Raw genomic sequence first — 22,252 nt, forward strand, 5'->3', positions numbered from 1 at the left:
AGGGAGGATGAAATAGTTTTTTAGGGTGGTTGAAAGTAAATTAAGTCCGACGGTAAATCTTTTATAGCCATGAGTAACAGTGTGTTTGGGACTGCTTTTAAATAAGTAATTTTGACAAAATAATTTGATCATAAGTACTTCAATAAATTGTGTTTAATGTTTGGTTCATCTCTTGAAAGTGTTTCTCTAAATGTCTCTATAAATCATTTTGAGTAGGCAAGAATGCTTGGTGCTTTTTGGGTGTTAATTCTAAATTTGAATGAGTGTTTGAAAGCGTGTGGAAGTTAGCTTCATTCAATATTCCAATCTCTATTGAAAATGGTTGTGCAATGAGATGGTGGAAAATTGAAAATAGTTGGTTCTGTTGTAATTTTGATAATGATGCTTATCCAATTCTATCTCAAATGGAAGAACCCTCCAACAGATGCAGAAGATGCATTTACCAGACAACGAAGAACTCGCAAGTGAAGAATAGACAACACAGCTAATTTTGTTATTAAACAAGTAACAGAAAGACAAGCCACATGATTTTATCAAGTATGCCACATCTCTGGAAGCCGCTTTAACTTCACTGATTAGTGAAATTACAAGTTTTACATGACAAACTTGAGACAAAATATTATTCGTATAATTAGAACCAACATTAGCATGCATGTAAAGCTTCGCCCTGTGTATTTAAGTTCAACAAAGGGACTCAGGACGTAGATCTTCTCTTCTACCAGAAACGAGCAGAACCATGTAAACTAGACAAGGAAAGTATAAACAGATAAGGGGTGTTGACTCTGCACTCGATCACTCGTATGATCCAGCAACCCTCTGACACTTAGTGATCAAAGACATTGATATAAGTAGAATGCTTCTCAACTATATGTTTGACAATATGATTCTCCACTTCATCACCAACCAGTTTCGGGTCACGCCGAACATGTATCTTCTCATTTTCAGTAACAAGAGTCACCTCCTCTTTGCGGGTCGAAAGTTCATTTGCAATGACCATATGCATCTTGTACTTTCTCAGAGCTGCATCTGCCTTCTCCAAGAGAATTTTTACATCAGTCTCCAGCTGTTCAACAAAGGAGAAATTTTAGTGAAAAATAAAAAGAACTCCAAACGACTTTCAATTGGCATAATGGCATGATCATCGCAGAAGCATCCTTGTTCCGAACATTTATATGTAATGGCATTATACTATTATTTTAAGGGGACAGTGCAAATTATGTTATACATCTAGTGCACAGTGAATATAATGTGTTAGTTCTTGTGCACTGATCCTAGAGTTCTCAGAGTTTGAGTCACTAAAGAAAATAAATTAAAACCAGCAATTGTTCATCTTTGACCCCTATAGCAAGTTCCTGATAGGCATCCTATCAAGAAATTTTTGATCAACGATAGTGAGAACGCGTGGGTGAGATACTTCTGGTTAGCTCAGTGCTCAGCCTGTGGCATTCTATCGCTAAGATCGGGATTTCATTTATGAATCCTCCAATTCTCAAAGGTTTATTTGGAAAGCCAAGTACCCTAAGAAGTAGAAGGTTCTAATGGGAAGGTTCTAACGGGTTCCATGAGACAATAATATAAAGGGAAAACACATTCAGAACTCTCTCCCGTAGGCCGTAATCAGTGTCGTTGGGCAGAAACGAGAATGAAGAGGTTAACCATACACTTTCTTCAATGCCCTTTCTTGAATTTTATCCAATAGAAGTTTCTCTTAATTGTTTTAACTTCAACCAAGAACTCCCAAAACCCATTCAACTGGCTTTTAAGCAGGAAGAAAGAATGGTTCTTTGACAACTCCATTCAAGCTCTCCTATGGACCAAGTGATTTATAAGAACTACGGTCAATGGAGGAAATTCGGGAAGTTGCGTTGGTTCTCTATTGCAATTGATCTAATTATTCTCTCTCTCCGATAGCTACTCCATTACGTTAAGTAAGCATTTTATGAACTTCAGATGGGGCTTTTGTCTGTATCCGCTCTTTGTACACTTCATTTTCCCTATGAAATGCTTTTGTTAGTTATAAAAGAACATTTAAAATCATATAAAAGCAACAAGCTTTCCTTTGGTTTTTTTTGGGGTGGTGCAATAGGGTTAAATATCCCCTTGACATATATTCACATAGTTTCAAGCAGCAGAACATACCTTGAAGGATATACAGTACGCCGTTGGAGCCCATTCACTCCTCAGCACTGATAGCATCTTTGGCACCTGAGCAAGTCGCATGTCTAAAGGACCTGATCCTGACTGAATTTTGTGCTCTGCCTGAAATGAAAAGACTAGAAAAATGGATGAAGGTAACAATTTCCAAGTAGTTACGTGAATGGTTAAACAAATATCATTTAGAGTCACAAATGTTGTGTTTCATTGATTATAACAGATGTCCATTAGATGTTTATAATTTTTCTTTCATTCATACATTCTGAAAATTTTGTCGTGTTGGCAGGTTTTGGGCCCAGGAGGAGAAAAGAAACAATTGATTTATGCTCTAAACCATTACCATGCTCTCCCATGGAACATAAAAGTCAGAGACAGCCGCAGCAAGATAAAAGAGTGCATGGGGTCCAAGACTCCTCAATGATGTCCCGATCAAGTGCAACATCTGTAAAATAAATAAATAAATAATAATATTAAAAAAAGACAATAGGTAATAATGCATAAGTGGTAGCTAGTCTAACTAAAATTAGCCAAGCTAGTCAAGGCCATAAAATAACAAAGTTTTTTTTTTTTCAGATCGAGAAGAATATTTAATTACCGTATGTTTTCTACATAAACTTGTTTCATACATTTTCTAAGATACATGGGGATCGTGCATTTCAAAGTACATGAATATTGATATATCAGATGCATTGAATGTATGAAAGCATTGTACCCATGTTTTCTTATGTGTCTTTTTGAACGCGTTATGGAGGTAGTATATAAAAGGTCCTTTTCTCCTTCGTAAATAAAGCAAGTACAGAAAATAAAAAAGAAGTGAGTTATTCAACAGAACCATTTTCTTCTCTTTCCATCTTGTGTGATTGGAGGAGAACAAGTTTCTCCATTTCAAACTTGCGGAATTCAGAGTGAATGAATATTATTTTTCTTTGTGAACCCCATCAATGCTTTCATCAAAACTTGCACATTATAGCATGCTGAATTTCAAACTAAAGACATTGTAAGTTTGACCAATATAAGGCATAGACTATACTAATAAAGTATCTCATTCCTACAGCTAGCACAAAAATATAGACGTAACACTGAAGTAACGATTGGGTTTTAACACACACACAAAAGAAAAAAAAGAAAGAAAGAAAGAAAGAAAGAAAGAAAGAAAGAAAAAGAAAAAAGAAAAGGAAAATTACCTGAAGATATTCAAAAATGGTTGTAAAAGGAAGTTTTAGAAGTGTGCCATCTGCTACTGCCTGCAATAATCAAATCCCAAATTTTGCTATTATAGTTTGCTAATCACTGCCTTGTCAACCAAATGTAGTAGGGTCAGGCGGTTGACCCGTGATTAGTCGAGGTGCGCGCGAGCTGGCCCGGACACACGGATTTCAAAAAAAAAAAAAAGTTTCCTAATCACTGGATTTCATTACCAACCGAGTAAGCTATGAGCGGCTAATACACAGAAGAAACAAAGAAAAATCAAACTCTAAATGGAGAAATGATACTACTAAGTCGTCCATACAGCATGATGCTCACTGATTGCACTCTTCACTGCTTCTGAATATGACTGGCGCACTGAATTTTGTAATGAATTAAAGTCATCAGCACCATGAATTATAGCAATTAATCAATAAAATGAAAGGCAAAGTGCTCGAAGAGGGAGGTAACTTAACCCCAACCCTCAGACAACAAAAAAAAAGGTACATCTGCTTGATGAAGTAAACTGAATATCAAGAATTTGATAACAAACATTGATATTACACCAAACTGTTAACAATAACATTGTATACCAAATCAAATACGTGTTTGGGATGACTTTTGAGCACAATACTTTTTGGTAAAACACTTTTCCTTCTTTCTTTCTCTTCTTTCTTTTTTTTTTTAATTATTATTTTTAGATAAGAAACCTGGGAATGTTTTTAATCACAAAAGGACCAAACCTGAGTGCTGTGGAAGAGAGATCCCCCTCCCTAAAGACCTAATCACAAGAAAGCCCTCCGACCATGTTTCTCACAAGTGTTATCAGAAGTTTTTCAATCACTTTTACTATGTAACCAAACACCATAAAATTTTTTGAAAAATAATGTGAATGGACTTGAGCACTTCCCACAATTTTAAGAGTCATTTCAAACTCACCAGCTTCCTTGTATACCTATGAAAAAATGAACGTTTTCAAGTATTATTATTATGCATACAGCGGAACATACGACATTATTACAGTTGTAACTAGCCGGGCTTGGATTAGGTTGTGGATAATGAAAATCACAAACCTTGTATGCCTGAATCACAGGTGAACTCAAAACACTCCAGAAATGGATCATCGGGAAGCAAACTGCAATATGGTTGACAGGTTTTCCTGATCACAGAAACACAAATTCGCCCAGGAAAGTATCAAGCCTTAGCCTAAAATAATTCTTACACCACGAAGTTCCAAGAAAGACGAGTGCGTACGTTCGATATAAGAAGATAACTGAATATCCAGCCTTCAGAAAGTACCTAATAGAAATTAGCAAGATCACTTAAAAAAAAAACAACCACAATGTGTGATCTCTAGTATAAAACATATTGAAGTGTGTAATGTAATTTACTCTGTGGAAGCTGCTCCTCTGTGACCTGAGCTGAAGTTGTCTATATAGCGAACACATCTTTGCTCTAAAGGAACCGTGGTTCCCCCAGATGTCACACAAACAACTTTCCTGGCACTTCTACTTCCTATATTTACAAGCAAAATAATAAAATTCAACTAATTATAAATAATAAGTAGAATATTAGGAAACAGCAACTAATCAAAATAAAAAGACACGCTTAAGAGATTAACTAAGGGAGAACTTGCCAGCTGGTGATGAATTGATTTCAATAAAGTTCTTCAAACTTTCACTGATATTTTCAATATTCCTCAAAGGTGGAGCTGAATCAAAAAATGATTTGATTTCAGCATCTAGGGTTTCTTCTGGTGTTTGCGGTCCATTTTCATCCATTTGGAAATGTCTTCAGAGAGAGACACTATCAAAACCTCACCCTGAAATCATGTAGAAGAGGATTATGGATAAATACTTGTATAGAATAGATAGAAAAAACAGTCAGAGGCAACACATAAATGCCCCTGAATATAACTTTCAAATTTATATCAGGAATTGCATATGTAAGGAATATCAAAAAGAAAATGAAAACTTACACTGTCTAATAGCCACGCAAATCTATTCAAAAATCAATATTATCAACTAACTCGTTAAGGAATATAAAATAAACAATCACGTATCACATCATACGAGAATAGTGGAGAATAACGCCATCAATTTACAAGTTCGAACTTTAAAAGGAAAATCTTCGCCTCAAACAGTAAATTTGTTAAGATCGACCTCTCTTTTGTGAACTCAGTTTTATCTTGCCACAAGAGATCGACCCCACCTTTCTTTTTCTCCCTGTTTCTCAGTTCTCCCATATTCTTCCTTATTTGCTCCCAGATTGCAGTACATACTTTTTGTTCACACATTTATAAGCGATGGAAATTGCAGAGGTTCAACCGATGGATCCGAGAGGTCGATAAGCGTAAGAAAATGGAATCCAAGAAGCTAATTACATGCTTTTCTGCAGCTGAATCCATATAACGGAGAAATTTGCTATAGATCCTAGGGTTTCCCCCATATTGGAACTCTTTATCAAGAATCAAAATGCGTCATGCTTACTGTTGTTGGTTGAGAAACGCAAATGCGAGCACGATTTGATGCGAGGAAGGAACCAAATTACTCAATATTGTTCTGGAATTGAATCGATTGTACTGTCTGCCGAACGCTCGAATTTGAAGACTATCTTCTTCAAAGTCAAACTACTGACGGAATACTTGCCTCAGATTTACTTTTCCCACCGTTGGTTTCTCCCTTTCTCTCACAGAACTCTATCGTATTTTCTCTTTCTTCTACCGTTTCCATTCTTAAATGTCATTAAATTAAGATTCTTAAATATGAATTTTACCATTTAAATAGTCGAAACTTGAAACCAAAATCCTCTGTGGTATACAACGAAAACATCGAAATCAACCTCAAATCGAATTCGATGCCCCTACGCACTTCATGACAGATAATTCAGATAGAAATTCAATCCCTATATCAAGAAGAATTAGACGTTATAATCTCGTCTATCAAATTACAAGACGAATGACAAATCTGTTGTCAGATCTAGGGCTTAACAAAATATAAAAAGAAGATCTTTTGAGTCTTTGGAATAGAAAATGATGGCATTCAGTTCGTGAAGAGTTGGAATTAACCCACCGAAGAAAAGTTCGAACTATCTCCTCATCAATCCACGAACTGCCTGGTTGGTAGCCAACGTGATCCAAAATATTACCAAGGATTGCAACAAACATGGAGTTAGAAACCACGAGTTACTGCTCTATATGATGATGTGAAGTCAAATCTCTCCATCGCTCAATTAATTAATGTCAGTCTTTCGCACTTACAATACTTTGAGATGCCACATGGGCTCTTGAGCACTGAGAAAAAGGAGCCCAAGATATTAAAAAAGGGAAGGAAAAAAAACCCTTCTTGCAATCCACCCAGGACCTTTTAACTTTCATTCATCCCCATTTAACTTGTTTTCCTTATGAAAAATCGAAAAATGTAGAGCCTTAGAGTTCACTTATGGTCAACACCACCTCAATACACTACAACTGAACGTTGCATGAATTTGCATCTTGCCTTGAAATATGAAATTATTTTTATGGGAAGTATTGGTTCACGGTCTAGGGTTTTACCATCCCAAAACCCACCACATACTGCAAACTACTCTTCTTAGGAGGGTAAACCAAAGTAGCGTTGGGCAATTTCTTTTTAACATCATTCCATCTCCATCTCGCAAGAAAGTTCCCCTTGGATCGTGGGGGTGGGGTTCAAATGATGTGCCTCACTCCACATCTACTAAAACCAAAGTTTGGCTGATTGCCATAGAAGAAGCAGGTCAAATGCCTGAACTGAACTCTGCATCATCAAGATTTACCCTTCACTGCCTTGAAATCTTCATCTAATGTTTTCACACACAGTTCTCTACAGGAAATAAGGGAATCCGAACATTTTCTTTTCTTGAGAGATAAGGATGGCCTTTCCATAGTCATACACGGAATATGTCACTACATTCCATGAAGCAGAGCTCCTCCATTAAAATTTTCCGAAACTTGAGACATTTGCAAGGTCATTGCACCATTCGAGGAGCTGACTCTTGGTGATATAGGAATGTAGCTGTCTTCTCACTTTCAAATCTACCCCTAAATCTAAGGCAGGGGGAAGTATTGAAAGGGTGACTGAACTTGGTTTTATGCCTTCTACGAGCATTTCACAGAAGAGTTCAATTGCCACTTTGGGCTGCCTTTCTTTCATATGACCAGCAATCAAGGCATTCCAACAAACTACATTCCTGTTCTTTATTCTCCTAAATACTCGAATTGCCGAATCAATATCTTCACACTTTATGTATGTGTCAATGAGAGCACTCGAAATGAAGTGGTTGTCATGGAAACCATTCCTCAACATATATCCATGGATTTCCTTCCCTTGGTGCGATAAATTCAAGTCGGCACAAGCAGCCAGAGCAGCAGTTATGGTGACAGTATTTGGTCGAATTGGCAAAGTAATCACCTTATTAAGGAGGCAACCAGTGCATAGCATGGTCCGGAATAATTTTAGAGCTTCATAACTAAGCCCAAATTGTTGAAATCCAGATACCAAAACATTTAAAGATACAACATTGGGTGTCAAATCTTTCTGTAACATCTCAGATAGCAACTTATATGCTTCAACTTTCTGCCCATTTTTTGCATGCCCAGCTAGCAGTGTGTTGTAGGTTACAACATCAGGTTTTAGTCCATGATGCTGCATTGATCTGAAACGTTCCAATGCCTGGCTAACTTTTCCCTGATTCACGTAAGCTGCAATAATTTCGTTCCACAATGTAATGTTTTTCTTCTCCGCTCTGGCAAAAACTTTTTCAGCACAATAATCTTGTCCGCATTTTGAATACATATCAACTAATGATCCTTCAACATAAAGGTTCACACACAGCTCGGACTTAAGAGCATATGCATGAATAGCCCTGCCTAAGCCTATATCTCTCAACCCTGCACAAGCCGGTAAAATACTAGCAACAGTAACAGAATTTGGATTCTCAGGAAAAAACAGCATGTTTATGAATACATCCAAAGCATCTCTGAAATACCCATTTTGAACACAGCCAGATATGATTCCATTCCATGAATTAACCCTTGGAGTCAACCCTTTTTCTTGCATTTCTTCCAAGTATTGGAGAGCAATGTCGATCTCTCCATAGCGAGCAAACCCTGAGACCAGTGCATTCCAAGATATCAAATCAGGCTTCAACCCACTTGATTGCATGTTGTGAAAAACTTCCATCGCCTCATCCAAAAGGCCTTCTTCCATGTAAGCCGAAACAAGCGCAGTCCACGAAACCACATCCTTTTCACTCATCGAATCAAAAACAACAATCGAAGATCTCAAATCCCCACAATTACCATAGAAGTTCATAAGAGCATTCCCAACAAAAATATCAGAGACAAACGTCTTCCTAATCACAAACCCATGGACCATTTTTACCTGTCTTCACCAATTGTCTTCCGGAACACGCTTTAAGAATCGTGGGTACGAGATATTTGTCAGGTTGTATGCCCTCATCAACCATCGATCTGAATGCCGCAAATAGCTCATTCCACTTCTGTGACCGGCAATACGCCCTAATCAAAGCTGCATATGCTGGAAGAGTTCTCTCGGGAATTTCATCGAACAGCTTACAGTCGCTATCCACGCACTTCACATCCTGGGCATTAAACTTTGGCAACTTGTTCCCAAACAAACTATCAACTCGATGAACGTTTGACTTAACAACATGAGCACGAGTCTGTCTAGAATCAGACAAAAAATTACTATTCAGCAAAACCAAACTACGAGCAATTGGGATATTAGAACCTACATCATTACGATCGATACTTTTAGCAGCTGGAACGAATTGACCCCGGGGTGGATTATGGGCCGATACCGCGGTGAAATGCATCCTACAGTTTAAATTCATGGAATTTCGAGAAAATCCAAGACTGGGATGGAGGTCGAAGTTTAACTTAGAAGACGATGGATATGGAAGGACAGGAGACGCGTTGTTTGGCGAGAGAAAAGCATCTTTCAGAGTTGCCATGTGAAGAGAAAAAAGTTGAAACCATAAACCTCGGTGACCTCAAATTTAAAGACGTACCTCTATTTGCTGTTAAGTGGAGATTGGAGATATGAAGAGCAGAAGAGAAGATGGAGACTACGGGGGAATCCGTCTGTACTGCTTGGAAATTTTTGCCGCTCTCGTCCCTTTGAAGGTGGCTCTGGCTCATGGGGTTTAGATTAGATTGGTCGAGGGGATCATTTATTTAAAATATTGTACAACGAAAAAAGTAAACCATATTATCTTAAACATTTATTTATATTGTTTGACGTTGAAATTCAATTTTTAAATTTGCTACTAAAAATAAATATGTAAAAATATAACTCTATTCTTTTTATATTATTTTCAGATATATATTTTTTAGATCATCAATGCACCTGTAATTTTTTTCTTGATTATATACTTAATAACATTAAATTTACAAAATCTAATTACTAGAATTTTTTAATTAAAAAGTTACACGGATGCAGAATCAAATAATTGGTAATAAATATTTTATTTTATTTTTAGTACCATATATAGGATTATAAATATTTTATTCATGATAAGCTATGCTTGTATTGTATTAACTGATTAATAAATTTTGAATGTGTAACCTTATGTTTAATTTACGATTTATAATTTTATATCACAAATTATCTCTAAAATAAAGATATACTTAAATAGAAAAGGAAACGTAATAAAAAAAAGAAAAAGAAAAGGTAAATCAGAAGGAATTTCACAATTGTTTCAAAATTCCTATTCGTAAGAGGATTAGGATATTCTCATCTTAGTTCTTATAAACAGGGAGCGTCAATATTTCACACAATCACTACTCTCAACTTTATCTCTCCACTTTTGGTCTGCATCAATGGCAGTTTTCGCTAAATCAATCTTTGCTCTCGCTCTTATGTGCTCTTCCTTCTTTTTTCTCCTTCCTGCTGCCTCTAATGCTCATCTGCTCAAGGCATGTAGATTCGACGCGATCTTTCAGCTTGGCGACTCCATATCTGATACTGGAAATCTCATACGTGAAAATTCAATGACTCCATTTTCTCATCTTCCATATGGAGAAACATTTTTCAAGAATGCAACTGGCCGCTGTTCTAACGGCTTACTAATGATCGATCAATTCAGTAAAGTTTTTGTGTCTCGTTTCCCTATGTAGAAGAAGAAAAAGCCTGTATTATATGAAAAAGTTCTTTCTAATTTTCACGTTAATTAAAATATAATAATATGCTTATCTCTGGTTGTTCTCATAGTTAGTTCACGTCACTGCTATAATTGCAATTTTACGAGGCTTTTCAAATTAAAAATAAAAAATAAAAACAAAATAGTATGTGAATTTTATCGTTTATTGTTTGATCGTTTTTTCTGTTTACTTACACTTACGTCATCAAACTTACTTTCTAATGTTTGTTTCTTGTAATAAATTAATCCATGTTTTTTTAAATGTTAAATTAGTTTATTTTATTATGTTATATTTCTTTTCATATTTTAAGTTTTCTTAATATTTAACTTCCTAAAAATAGGAGGCTTCAGAGAATCATCGCACGAAAATAGTCAATAAAATTTTATCATTTTAATTACAGCTTTAACGGCTGGACTTCCTTTGATCAACCCGTATTTGAACAAAGAAGCATCAACAAGTCATGGAGTGAATTTTGCTATGGCTGGCTCTACAGCTTTACCTTCTGAAGTACTTGCTCTAAACAAGATATTATCTCCGGTCACCGACTCATCTCTAACTAAACAACTTGATTGGATGTCTATCCATTTTAATACTATTTGTTCTCATCAAAGAGGTTTGTATATACTTGATTTGAATTTAATCGAGTGTATTTCATATTTAATTTTTTTTATTATATACTAATTATCTTGCTTGTCTATCTTATAGATTGCACAGAGAAGTTAAAGAATGCTTTGTTTTTTGTTGGTGAGATTGGAAGGAATGATTACAATTATGCTCTATTCCAAGGCAAAACTATTGAAGAAGTTAAAAGTATGGTGCCCGAAGTTGTTCAAACTATAAAAGATGCTATCACGGTACATGTTATACATATATATATTTTTAAGTATATATTATTGTTGCCTTCTGTCTAAGCTAAAATTCTTATTATTTTCTTTCGTAATTGTGTGTTGTGTAGAGTCATAGATTATGGTGCTGCTCGAGTTATTGTTCCAGGAAACTTTCCAATAGATTGTCTACCAATCTATCTCACTGGATTTCAAATTAAGGATTCAACTGCTTATGATGAGCTTCACTGTTTGAAGGATTTGAATGCTTTAGCAAACTATCACAATAAGTATCTTAAACATGCTATTAGATCGTTGAGAAAAGAGAACCCAAATGTGATGATTATATATGGCGATTATTATAATGCACTCTTGTGGGTTCTTCGACACGCTTCATTACTTGGTAAGTTTCTTTAGAGTACTCTTTGCAATATACTTTTATTTATGTAGAAAATACTATATATCTAATAATTTGGCGTCGTCTGTAATATATAGGATTTGACAAAACATCCATGTAAAAGTCTTGTTGTGGGATTGGGGGTGATTATGAGTTCACCTTAATGCAAATGTGTGGTCTTCCTGGAGTACCAATTTGTCCTAACCCTGATGAACGAATTAGTTGGGATGGAGTTCATTTGACGCAAAAGGCTTACAAATTCATGTCGTATTGGCTCATTCACAACATATTTCCGAGACTTCATTGCATAGTTTAAATTTGTTTGGTTTAGTTTTGCTTCATAATATGTATTTCTCTCCTTTTAAGATAGAATATATATATATTCTCACTCAACCTCTATTCTCAATTTCCTCTATTAAAAAAAAAAAAATCTATTATCAATTTCAAATGTTTGGTTCTATTCATTAGCTAGCAGAAAGGAAAAACAAAAATGCAAAAGAAAAAAAAAGGAAATATTTTGTCAAAAAAAAAAAGGCTGTTAATTAGAATGAAATTTTTATGTGACAATTCCGGTACATCAAAAAATATTTTTAAAAGTATTATTTTTCCAAGTGTTTTAGGATTTATTCACCTTGCTCAATATAATCAGAAAAAAAACCCACTAACCTTATTTAAAAAAGGAAAAAAGAAACTCATGTCTTAGTCGCTAAAAGAAGTTGCAGGTTCATTTATAGGGTTGCAAATGTTTAAAGCATCTCAAATGAGGAAAGAGAGGAGAATTACATAAACCGGACATTAGGTTGCAAAAAATTAAAGGAAAAAAAACTAAAGTTTCTTTTAATCATGTGAGATATAAAGTTTTCCTATATAAACTAATACATTTATTAGGTGAATTTATTTTTTCCTTTAAAAATATTCAGATCAGGAACTGAATGATTTATTGAGTGCAATGAAAAATATATTGGTCAGGAAACTTATTCTAAAAAATCTAGTCATGGGGCAGTTTACTAGTCCAAGTAAGAAAAAAAAAATCCTATATCTTTGGCTCAGGTCATGAGGAGAAATTTGTTGGTACTACAATAGTAGTGAACAAAGAACAATGTAGAGTTCATACGATAAAAGAATTCATCAACTAATCATGTGATCGAATATTGATAGAGCATAATATAATTTACGGCATGGTGTGAATTAGGGTAACCATATATATTACTTGTTCATGCTAACCAACCATCATCAAAGTGGTCAAAATCTTGACATTATTCAATCTATCAAACAATTATGTATAAAACCTTGGGGACTATATACATGAATAGTTCAATAGACACAGCGAGTACAATTTTCTATCTGAACCTCGTCCAACTTGAAAGATGTTCATTTCAATTGGTACAAAAAATTTCATTATGAGCTATACACACCTCGACTTTTGAAGGTTGGATTTTTCAATTTGTCCTCACAAACAATTGGGAGTGTGTTGTGCCTTTTTTCTTCTCTCCATTCTGTTCTGCAGTTCAATTTAGGTGGTCTCCAAGCTAAAAACATCTGCAATCAGCAAAAACCCATTTGTTACAGAGGCCAAATTTTACTTGTTTCTGAACTATCCAACAAGCATCCATGAGTCATCTGATAACATTCATCATTAGAAACATTTTAGAAGAAATGTTGACGTCAAAGTGAAAAATGAGAGATTTTTAACAAAACTAACCCAAAAAAAAAAAAAAAAAGAATGGATATAGGACTTTGGTCTACTCTTTATTGAATACAAGCGTCTGTTTTTTTCTTAAAAGAAATTACACATGTTCCTGTGCAGAAAGTTTTTTGTAAGATTAGAGAGATGTTTGAGAGAGAGAGATGAGTAGAGGAGGATTACAAGATGGGGCATGTTGGAGGAAGATGTTTCATTCAAGTCAAGATTGAGATTGGTTGTAAGGTGGATTACGGAAGAATGAGTTCAAAAATGTCTCTCTGTTGAAAATGAAGTTGCTGAGGTAATATCACAGAAAATCTAATGGTAACCATTTTTTTCTCGCAAGCAAATATTAAAGCTGATTCTGGATAGCTAAATATTCCTTGATAAAACCAAAACTCATGGCACATTGAAAACCCAAGAACAATACACTTGAATTCGCATACACATGGACAAGCAAGAAAAACTAAAAGGATGAAGGTCTATAATTTTCGAAGATGATGATGATCTTTGTCATGATGTATGATGTATCCTTTTACTCCGGATTGCATGCAGCATGATTCACAGACATGTATATAACATATATCACCTCAAGTTGATAAATATGAGAAAGAAGACTCTTCCAGCAGCCGTAAGAAACTAAGATTGAAACTCTTCATCAGCGGCGTTAACTTTTCCTTCTATGTTATTAAATGACGAGGTGAACAAGTTTCAGATATGAGATTTCACATGGGAGAAAAGTATAATAACAAGATGTGGGTACAGCCGAAACAGACGAATCCGATACTTATGTTTCTATATTTGTCAATTCTCGTTAAACTGTTAAGCCTTAGCTTCCAGTTATAGATGACTTTAGCTAACAAATTGCAGGTATAAAATAACAATAACAAAAAGAACTCACCACCCAGAAGCTGAAGTTTGAGAATTCCGGCTATTATAAAACTTCGATAGTCGGCGCGTCGGAGGCTTCGGCCTGACGGGCTTCTTACGCAAACCAAAAAATTCTTGCACCAGAGGAACGTGAACAAGAACGAGCTTCCACGCCAAAAACCAACCTACTCCACGACACCAATTAAGAGTGCAATTTCAGGATTGAATCGATATGACAGAAATAGAAATTGAATCTTAGATTTCAAAACCTAAGCAGAAATAGACATCGGAAATACAGGAATTATCCAAAATAATCACGAGAAAGGAGAATAAATTACCAAGAGAAATCAAGGAGAACGTGAAAACAACTGCCAGGATCGGGCGTAAAATGACCAAACTAAGAAAATCCCACCGAGAAACAGAGTTCTCGAAAGAAGAGAATGACGAAGACGACGACTCCATTGGAAGAGCTCCACTCCAGAACAATCAATTCTCGTCGGGGGCTCTTGCTCTATCAGTTTTTTTCGTGGGCTCAAGAAAGTGGGCTTGTGCTTCTAAAGTTTTGATATTGGGCCTTCATAACTTCCTATATGGGCTCGACCGGTTTTTTCGTGGGCTCAAAAGATTGGGCTTGAGTTTTCTGGTGTAATATTGAGCCCAAGCCCAGCTTCGAGGTTCAAACAGGCTTCCCAGTTTCCAGATTTCGAAACGCTGCGTTCCTATTCGCCCTATTCAGTTTGCGTTCTCCTATTTCGCCGGTGTTTTTTATGCTCGTGCTCCCATGGAACTGGAAGCCTCTCCTCCAAACTGTGCCAAGAATCCTTCTATTATTTTCAAATTCGCGGTAATTTCCATCTCCATGCTGCTTCTGCAAGTTTAACTAATGGTTATGTCGTTCTTTTGTCGCGGGGAGGGGGAAGCTGGGGGACTATGGGCTGTAGATTTCCGGTAGTATTCAATGGATTCTTGAAGTACCGAATAGTCTTAATTTTAGAACTGTGAATCTACTGTTTGACTGCAATTTGATGAGCAGAAGGATAGAAAAATTTGCTGGGAAATGGCAAATGAGAGGAAAGGTAGGCATTAACGTCACATTCTGCGTTTAACGGTGCGAGTTGATCCTAGTACATTTTAGGAGAGAACTTCAAATTTTAGGTCGAGATCGTATGAAGTATTTTGCTGGAAACTATGATTAATTGATCCTTTATCCTTTGTTCTGGATGTCTGTGATCTTACATTTCTTACTACCTAACTGGATAAATAATTGGGAACCACGATGACATGATTGTTGAAGTATAGAGATCAAAATGAAAGAACCAAAGTATTAAAGATGAAATAAGAACTAGACGATAATTATAATTATGATTTAAAAATTAAATAACAGTCTAAAGAAAGAGCCCTAATCTAAATTAAATTTTAACAAGATCATGGATCGAGATCTTTATTAAATTTTGTTGCAACATTTTCTCTAGTTGCCTAAAACAGGCATTTTTTCCTCAAAATTTTAATGTCATATCATGAGTGATTTAAAAGACATATTTTAGGTTATGAGGATGATACATGGGTCCTTTTCCCCCACTAAATGTATTGTGGTATAAGCATTCTAGGATAACACCATATTATTTCCGTCATGAACTAGAAGGGCAATTATGAAACCAATGTAAAAGCTTAAAGATTAAAGTATTTGTAAAAGTTAGGGACTAAAATTGAACAATAACAATAGTTTAGGGACTAAAATAGTAGTTTGATTTTGACCCAAAATTTCCATATGAATCTCCATCTTAATAGAATATAAACTCTCATAATTTTTATTTGTTAAAAACCTTAAGAATTTAAAAGATCAATTAAAATGTTTGGTTTCTCTATTTCCCTTGCATCAGACCTGTATTGTATTGTATGTAGATATAAACGTAATTTTTGCAGAAAGAGTAAGTTAAAAACATGCATATGGATATGCTTATGCTTACTCATGTAGATGCATCCTAATCAGGCAGCATGATCAAAGCCATCATATTCTTACTATTGCTCCTCTACGTTGTCATCACCTGGGGTAACATTTGTGGCTTTTTTGGGTGATTAAATTGCGGTAAAGCAATTAATTGTTTTGATAAGATGTGTAGTGAAGGAATTATATTACTTTTGGAAATTTTTAATCATGATAAAGATATTATAAGGTTGTGTAGTGTTTCTGTGTATGGACTGAATACAATACATATTGGTTTCTATACTGTGCTATGTAACAACAGAGGGAGATTGGAAAAAATTACTGTATTGGATCAACTCACATTTACAAGCATTCTGTACAAGTCTTTAAATAGACTGATTATGCAGAGACAATCGGAGTTAGCTTCCTAATCAACTAAGGGTAAGTTGTTTTTGTTTAAATAATGACAGAGTAACAGAAAATACAAAACCCTTTACACTATGCAGTAATAACGGGAGGAGTAGAATATTCTTGGTGTTTCTAATTGACCCATCTCCCAAAGCCTGTAAATCAACCTTGTTCATGACTCTATACTGAAAGAAAGTTTTAGTCAAGGGTAATGTTATTCTTAAAGTCAATTATGATTTGTCATTTATTGGTAGTAATTAATATTGATTTATTAGTCTATTATAGTTTTTTTTTTTAATGATATCCGACTCATTTGTTTTTTAGACAGGTATTCCTGTGACATAGAAGTGGTTTAAATGAAATTTACTGGCATCACAAACAACTTGCTGATTCTGAAGCAACTTGAAGATTTGGTAGGATACAGCTTAGCGAAACCCATGGTATTGCTGCGGTATAAAGTTGCGGCTGAGTATGCTTACTGAAGGAACAGTTACATAGTCAAAGAATCGTGTGGGCGACATTTTTTCCGGTTTCCGGTTGGTTGTTCGAGGATTTTACGTCCAATATTCTGGAGATCCAGATGCACAACTGCTTGGCTCAACATGGTAACAAGACAATCACCCGGGTTTTTCACTTGTTTGTTCTCGAAATTCTCTGTTTTTATATTTTTCAGTTGTGTCCTGTAAATTAAACACAGAACAAAGTCATTTCCAGAATGGCTTTTTGATTTTCATGGAAGGAACCCGATTAATTTATTCCCCAAAGAAAAGAAAATATATTTCAGTGGCCTATTATAATACATTCTGCTGGTCTGTATCTTCTTTACAGCTTATATGTCTCGTAATTATGAAGTTACAGTGGAAAAGATCAAGTGTTTCCAAACGAGTCATGTTTATAAGCATAGGGATGTCTCATCTGGGGTTACATGCTCTGAAAACCGACACTAAAATTCTTAATTATTAATGTCTGAGGAGGAATATCTTTCTCTTCTTTTTTTGTTCTTGGGGAAGTGAAAGAAAATCATTATTTCTAATGATTATTGAAAAGCAAAGTGTGCTTTGCTTTAAGGACTGGGGAGCTGTTTGCAAGCCAGAACTTGTTCTCTGAAACTACTGGCCTCTTCTATTACAATACAATACAATACAGTGAAGCCTGGTTAGTTTATTTCCTTCTTGCCTCTGAATTTGTCATTTGTTGCGATTGCAATTTTCTTACTCTTTTTGGAACCTTTTAAAAGAGGCTATGCATGAAATTCCTGCAGGAGACAAAAAGCATGAGATACAGTTGCAACTTACAAAGTGAGCTATCTAGAGCTTTCTTTTTTCCCATTCTTATGTTATGTTAATATTTATATGCTTCCCCTCAAAACCCATCAGCAGAAGAAGAAACCAAAATTGGTAGAGAGAGATAGAGAAAGTCAGGACATGTCAGGAAGAAGGATGTGATGGAGGAACATTTCATCATCAGACTCCATTGCTTTCAAATAGAGAACCGAATCAGACAAAAGCTTGGGGGTAAGAAAAGGATGTTGCTTTTGGGGAAAAAAATAAGCAAATAAATAAATATATAAAGAAACCAGGAATCTCACTGTATACTCTGCCTTTTACAGCCTTCTAAGCCCCCACTTTTCATCATTCTTTCACCACTAGAATGATTAGTCATATTTACTATCCCAACTAAAAGTCTCAAAAGACACCTCTCTCTCTCTCTCCCTGAACTGAACTGGAGAGAGAGGGACATCACTTCTGCTAGAAAACCAAACACCTAAAAAAGAAGACGAAAATTTTTGGATTTTTTCTCCCCCTCTTGTATTGGAATATTGACCCATGTCTCTCTCTTTGAAAATTACAAAGAAGCTTCTTCCATTCCTTTTGTTCTCTCAACTTTCATTTTTCTTCTTTTCTGCACAAATATGTTTGTGTGTACATATGATGTATTTTCATGGGTCAGTCTATTGGACTTTGGTGTTACATTACATGTTGAAATGAAGCAACTCATTGACTTTCTTTTCAATATTCTGTAATCTTTTTGACTTGTCAGCTAGTCAAAAATTTCAAATTGAAATAAACAATCTAAGATATTGTTTCTTTTACTGTTCTAGCAAAATTGTTATACAGTTCATCTGTTCATGATTAGATATTTCAGCAATAAAAAATTACAATAGATTTAATAGAATATATTTTTAGCTTCAATTATTTTATTATGGGCTTCTCATTTCTTTCTTGTCTCTTTATTTTCCTGTAGATTTTTTTAGAGGATTAGAGGGAAAAACTGGAAACGAGAAGAAGGGAAGGGTTAAAAAGGTACAACTCCAACAATTGATTCTTCTACTTGTTTTTTCTTTTTCTTTTTTTTTCAAGATTTTTTTTTTTGAGGGGTCTTTGAACCATAACAACTACAATATTTTTGCATCTCCCTGTCTGTCTACCTGTGGCTACAAAAATCCAAAAGCTTCTTCCTGCCTTCAACGATTTCATCAATGAAATCATCAAGTTGGCAAACAATATTGTCAGCTCCAGATCTGAGTACCCCAAAACAAGCTCTCAAATTCTCAACCCTTTCTGTAATTCCAATCTCTGTTTCCCATTCGAGCAGTCCCTGTGAGGCGCCGCCCGCCCTCCTCTCCAATTCCGCCCTCAACTCCTCCATCGCCATCTTCGACCTCCGAAACTCGTACAGCAAAATCCCAGGCCTCCCGTTCATCTGGTTGATTTCTCCGGCCACCCTCTGCTGCAATCTCGCCGTCGATATCATAAAAGCCGACCCAAAAAACAGACACCCTTCATATCCCCCTCTCACGAAATTCGATTCCGGCCAACAGTAAACTAGTCCGTAGAGCAAGATCATTAGGAGTAGTGAGCTCACATTTCTCATTGCGTACAGAACTCCTCTGAATCCATTGAATCCGTTCAGCTTTGATTCGATCGATACTTTCTCATCGAACCTCAGAGATAGCGGCTGAATTCTTGCTTCCATCAGTGCCCGATTCTCCTCCTCCAAACCCACCGCTTCCCGTCGACACCCTGATATTGCCCTAATTACCTGTATTTCAAGAATTCGGAATCTGAACTCAATGCTTTGCTTCCAAACAAACAAACAAACAAACAAACAAACAGATGAGAAAAAATCAGATTGGGATTGAGATTGAGATGGGACCTGGCGAGATAGTTGGGGAGTGAGATGGCGATGAGTATCGAGAGGAGAAGTGATATTGAAGCCAGCAGAGTAGAAATTCTCGATGCCAGAAATGCCTGATTTTAGGACATGACAGGCCTCCCACAGCTTAGAACTCTCGTCCATGTACTCATCCAGCCACTTCTCCCCCACAGGCAAATGGAGCTTCTGGACAAGGAGGGTCAATTGGGAATGAAATGATCGGAGAAGTGAAAGAGCCCTTTGAAGGAATTGGATTGACATGAAATTATTTGAGAGGTATACGCGTTCAAGATCATCGATCCCTCGAGTCAGAAAGGTGTAGAATCCATTGACAGAGTTGGTGGAGGAGGGATCCATTGTGACTTTGTGTTGTGGGAACCAAAAGGAAAAGCAGAGAGAGAGAGAGAGAGAGAGAGAGAGAGAGAAGAGAGAGAAGAGAGAGAAGAGGGGTAGAAGTAGAAGAGGGAGAGAAAAGGTTATTAAGAAGGATGGTATTTAAATTGAAGAAGAGAAGCATTGAGAAATTAAAAGCGAGGAATGGGAATTAGAAACCCAATTCTCAATTCTATATCTTTTTAGAAGCTCAGGTTTCTAAGGTTGAAAAGGATTGTTGGGAGCAATGATGGGTGTTTCCTATAGGGGGGAAAGGATGATTGGTAATATGCCATTTTCATTGTTAAATGGGCAGAAGGAAAGAGAACCCATAAAAATATTCTGAAATTCTCAGAAAAATTCATTTCAAAACAGTAATGCAGGAGAAGAGGAAAATAAAAACCCCAAAAAGTGATCAACAACAGCAACAACAATAAAAATATATCACCTAAACTAAACTAAAGTTTTGGCCCATAGGACCACAAATTTCCCATGAACTCCCTTCCAATTTCTTCCTTTTATCCTCCCCTTTAACTAAAGTAGCTCCCATTTATCATATCTTTTTTTTTCTGAGTTATTAACATGTGAGATGAAGATTCGACTCAGGTTAAAGGAAATTTCATACCCTTTTAAGAGGTGAGGTTTGAGTTGTATTGGGTTGAGAAAATGATTTATTCAAGAGGATTCAACCAGTTTTGATAAGAGTGCTGTTTAGATTCTTGTTTTTTTTTTCTCCCTCGAGCAACTGACTTTTGCTTCTTTAATCTCCAATCTTCCTTTCCATTGAAATTTGTGGGTGGGGGGAGGGGGAGTGAGAGAAGGGGAACTGGGGAAGATTATTATTATTTATGTTAATCCTAGATTTTCTTTTATTTTGTTTCATTGATTTTTTCAAAACAGTGAAGTTGGAATGATGAGGTTCCTTGTATATAATGCATTTTTGCAACTTTTTACTATGCAGAATCATTCTTTTTAGGTCTCAGTTTTTTTTTTCTTTTAAAAATAATTTGTGTTGCCCTTTATTCTTTGAGGGACAAAATGGATATGCTCATCTCCCAAGTCCTGTAGCCCACCTCCTTCCCCTCAACTAATGGTTTTAACAAAATTTATTTTTTATTTTTATTTTATCCCACACTTTTAAGTGGCATTAGCTTCAACCTTTATAATTTTAATGTTTTCCTTTATTTTTAAAAGATTATCAAATGTTCAACCCCTTCTATTTGAATTTAAGGATTCAATTCTTTAAAAGACAAAACTTCAAAAAAAAAAAAAAGATTTTAAAGGTATTAATAACTAATTAATTTTGACTTTGATTCATTTTAGTCGTTGTACTTTTAAAATGCTGATTTTAATTCTTATACTTTCAACTTTTGTTTATTTTAGTACTTGCACTCTTTTGTTCATTTAAATTCTTGTATTTTTAAAATATATGTTTTAAAGTACATGGACTAAAGTAAACATTTCGAAGGCATAGAGATTAGAGACTAAAATGAACATAATTCAAAAGTAGATGTATCACATATGAACCAAAACCGAAAGTAAAAAGACTAAAATATTATTTAATCCTAATTTTTACTATTCAATCCTAGTCTTGTTATTTCATTAAAAGTTTATCTATTCTTGTGATAGTAAAACAAAGTTTTTCCTTTTGTTATTTGATTTCAAATTCATCCATTTTTGTGAAAAAAAAGAAGAGAATATTAAAATTGAAATTTATTATTTGATTTTGAATTATATGGTCCAAATTTTATTTTCTATTTGAGATAGAGAGAGGGATCCCAATTCACAAATAAGCCCATAACTTTGGTAGGTCTTAACTGCGACCTATCAACTGCAAACCTACAAATGAAATTTCATGGGTACGATCAGATGGGTCCCAATTATTTGTTCTGTATTTACCCCAATAACTCAATTTATTAAATTAACCGCAGTTAAATTTTCCACAAAAAACCCCCTTTTTTTCTTTTTCTATTTAGAATTATTTACATAACCTATAGTTTTTTTTTTTCCTTTGAATCTTAGGACTGTGGACCTTGATATCCTAACTGTATTGGTATTAGCAAACAAAAAACAAATAATTTTAAAAAAAGAAATT

At 35.3% G+C, this 22,252-nt stretch overlaps 3 protein-coding genes, 1 long non-coding RNA gene and 2 pseudogenes across 13 annotated transcripts; 2 read left to right on the forward strand and 4 right to left on the reverse strand.

Moving 5' to 3' along the window:
• Positions 1-465: 465 nt before the first annotated feature.
• LOC111004651 (phosphopantothenate--cysteine ligase 2) lies at positions 466-9,549 on the reverse strand. 6 transcript variants are annotated; one of them, XM_022275745.2, is made up of 10 exons: positions 9,391-9,549; positions 4,976-5,161; positions 4,731-4,854; positions 4,594-4,638; positions 4,413-4,498; positions 3,665-3,717; positions 3,339-3,398; positions 2,495-2,596; positions 2,140-2,259; positions 466-1,063 (listed from the first exon to the last, which is right to left on the reverse strand). In XM_022275745.2, the coding sequence occupies exons 2-10, from the start codon at positions 5,118-5,120 to the stop codon at positions 824-826; spliced, it is 975 nt and encodes a 324-aa protein (XP_022131437.1). In that variant the 5' UTR covers positions 5,121-5,161; positions 9,391-9,549; the 3' UTR covers positions 466-823. The 6 variants fall into 6 exon arrangements, with proteins under 6 accessions (XP_022131437.1, XP_087984308.1, XP_087984305.1 ...); XM_088128182.1 differs by lacking the exon at positions 9,391-9,549 and adding an exon at positions 8,742-8,866; XM_088128179.1 differs by lacking the exon at positions 9,391-9,549 and adding an exon at positions 6,411-6,607.
• On the reverse strand, positions 6,545-9,384 carry LOC111004749 (pentatricopeptide repeat-containing protein At1g19720-like; annotated as a pseudogene). The gene is made up of 2 exons (XR_015793192.1): positions 9,115-9,384; positions 6,545-9,042 (listed from the first exon to the last, which is right to left on the reverse strand). The product of XR_015793192.1 is annotated as a pentatricopeptide repeat-containing protein At1g19720-like (transcript).
• Positions 9,550-10,043: 494 nt separating the features above from the next.
• Positions 10,044-12,059, forward strand: LOC111004750 (GDSL esterase/lipase At5g03980-like; annotated as a pseudogene).
• An 863-nt stretch (positions 12,060-12,922) lies between these two features.
• On the reverse strand, positions 12,923-14,794 carry LOC148209367 (uncharacterized). Its single transcript, XM_088127588.1, has 3 exons — positions 14,636-14,794; positions 14,329-14,482; positions 12,923-13,282 (listed from the first exon to the last, which is right to left on the reverse strand). Coding segments are annotated over exons 1-3 (279 nt in total). The 5' UTR covers positions 14,760-14,794; the 3' UTR covers positions 12,923-13,281.
• A 186-nt stretch (positions 14,795-14,980) lies between these two features.
• LOC111005115 (uncharacterized) lies at positions 14,981-19,038 on the forward strand. Of its 4 annotated transcripts, none has more exons than XR_015792843.1 (5): positions 14,981-15,141; positions 16,954-17,784; positions 17,891-17,927; positions 18,006-18,143; positions 18,874-19,038. It is a non-coding gene; the product is annotated as an uncharacterized LOC111005115 (long non-coding RNA). The 4 variants fall into 4 exon arrangements; XR_002600714.2 differs by having other exon boundaries at positions 18,009-18,143; XR_015792845.1 differs by lacking the exon at positions 14,981-15,141 and adding an exon at positions 15,148-16,837 and having other exon boundaries at positions 18,009-18,143.
• LOC111005114 (BPS1-like protein) lies at positions 18,925-20,142 on the reverse strand. Its single transcript, XM_022276507.2, has 2 exons — positions 19,786-20,142; positions 18,925-19,671 (listed from the first exon to the last, which is right to left on the reverse strand). The coding sequence occupies exons 1-2, from the start codon at positions 20,140-20,142 to the stop codon at positions 19,054-19,056; spliced, it is 975 nt and encodes a 324-aa protein (XP_022132199.1). The 3' UTR covers positions 18,925-19,053.
• Positions 20,143-22,252: the final 2,110 nt, after the last annotated feature.

The sequence above is a fragment of the Momordica charantia genome (genome assembly GCF_013281855.1).
Source record: "Momordica charantia cultivar OHB3-1 chromosome 8 unlocalized genomic scaffold, Mcharantia_2.0 BLBB01000008.1, whole genome shotgun sequence".
In the NCBI taxonomy this organism is placed as follows: domain Eukaryota; kingdom Viridiplantae; phylum Streptophyta; class Magnoliopsida; order Cucurbitales; family Cucurbitaceae; genus Momordica; species Momordica charantia.

Coding starts and splice junctions, on each gene's coding strand:
- LOC111004651 (XM_022275745.2), bottom strand. CDS start 5,120: ATGGATGAAAATGGACCGCAAACACCAGAAGAAACCCTAGATGCTGAA. Junction 4,639..4,730: donor AGAGGAGCAGCTTCCACAGA/GTAAATTACATT, acceptor AATTTCTATTAG/GTACTTTCTGAAGGCTGGAT. Junction 2,597..3,338: donor CCATTTTTGAATATCTTCAG/GTAATTTTCCTT, acceptor TTTATTTTACAG/ATGTTGCACTTGATCGGGAC.
- LOC148209367 (XM_088127588.1), bottom strand. CDS start 14,759: ATGGAGTCGTCGTCTTCGTCATTCTCTTCTTTCGAGAACTCTGTTTCT. Junction 14,483..14,635: donor GTTCTCCTTGATTTCTCTTG/GTAATTTATTCT, acceptor GTCGTGGAGTAG/GTTGGTTTTTGGCGTGGAAG.
- LOC111005114 (XM_022276507.2), bottom strand. CDS start 20,142: ATGGATCCCTCCTCCACCAACTCTGTCAATGGATTCTACACCTTTCTG. Junction 19,672..19,785: donor CTCCCCAACTATCTCGCCAG/GTCCCATCTCAA, acceptor CTTGAAATACAG/GTAATTAGGGCAATATCAGG.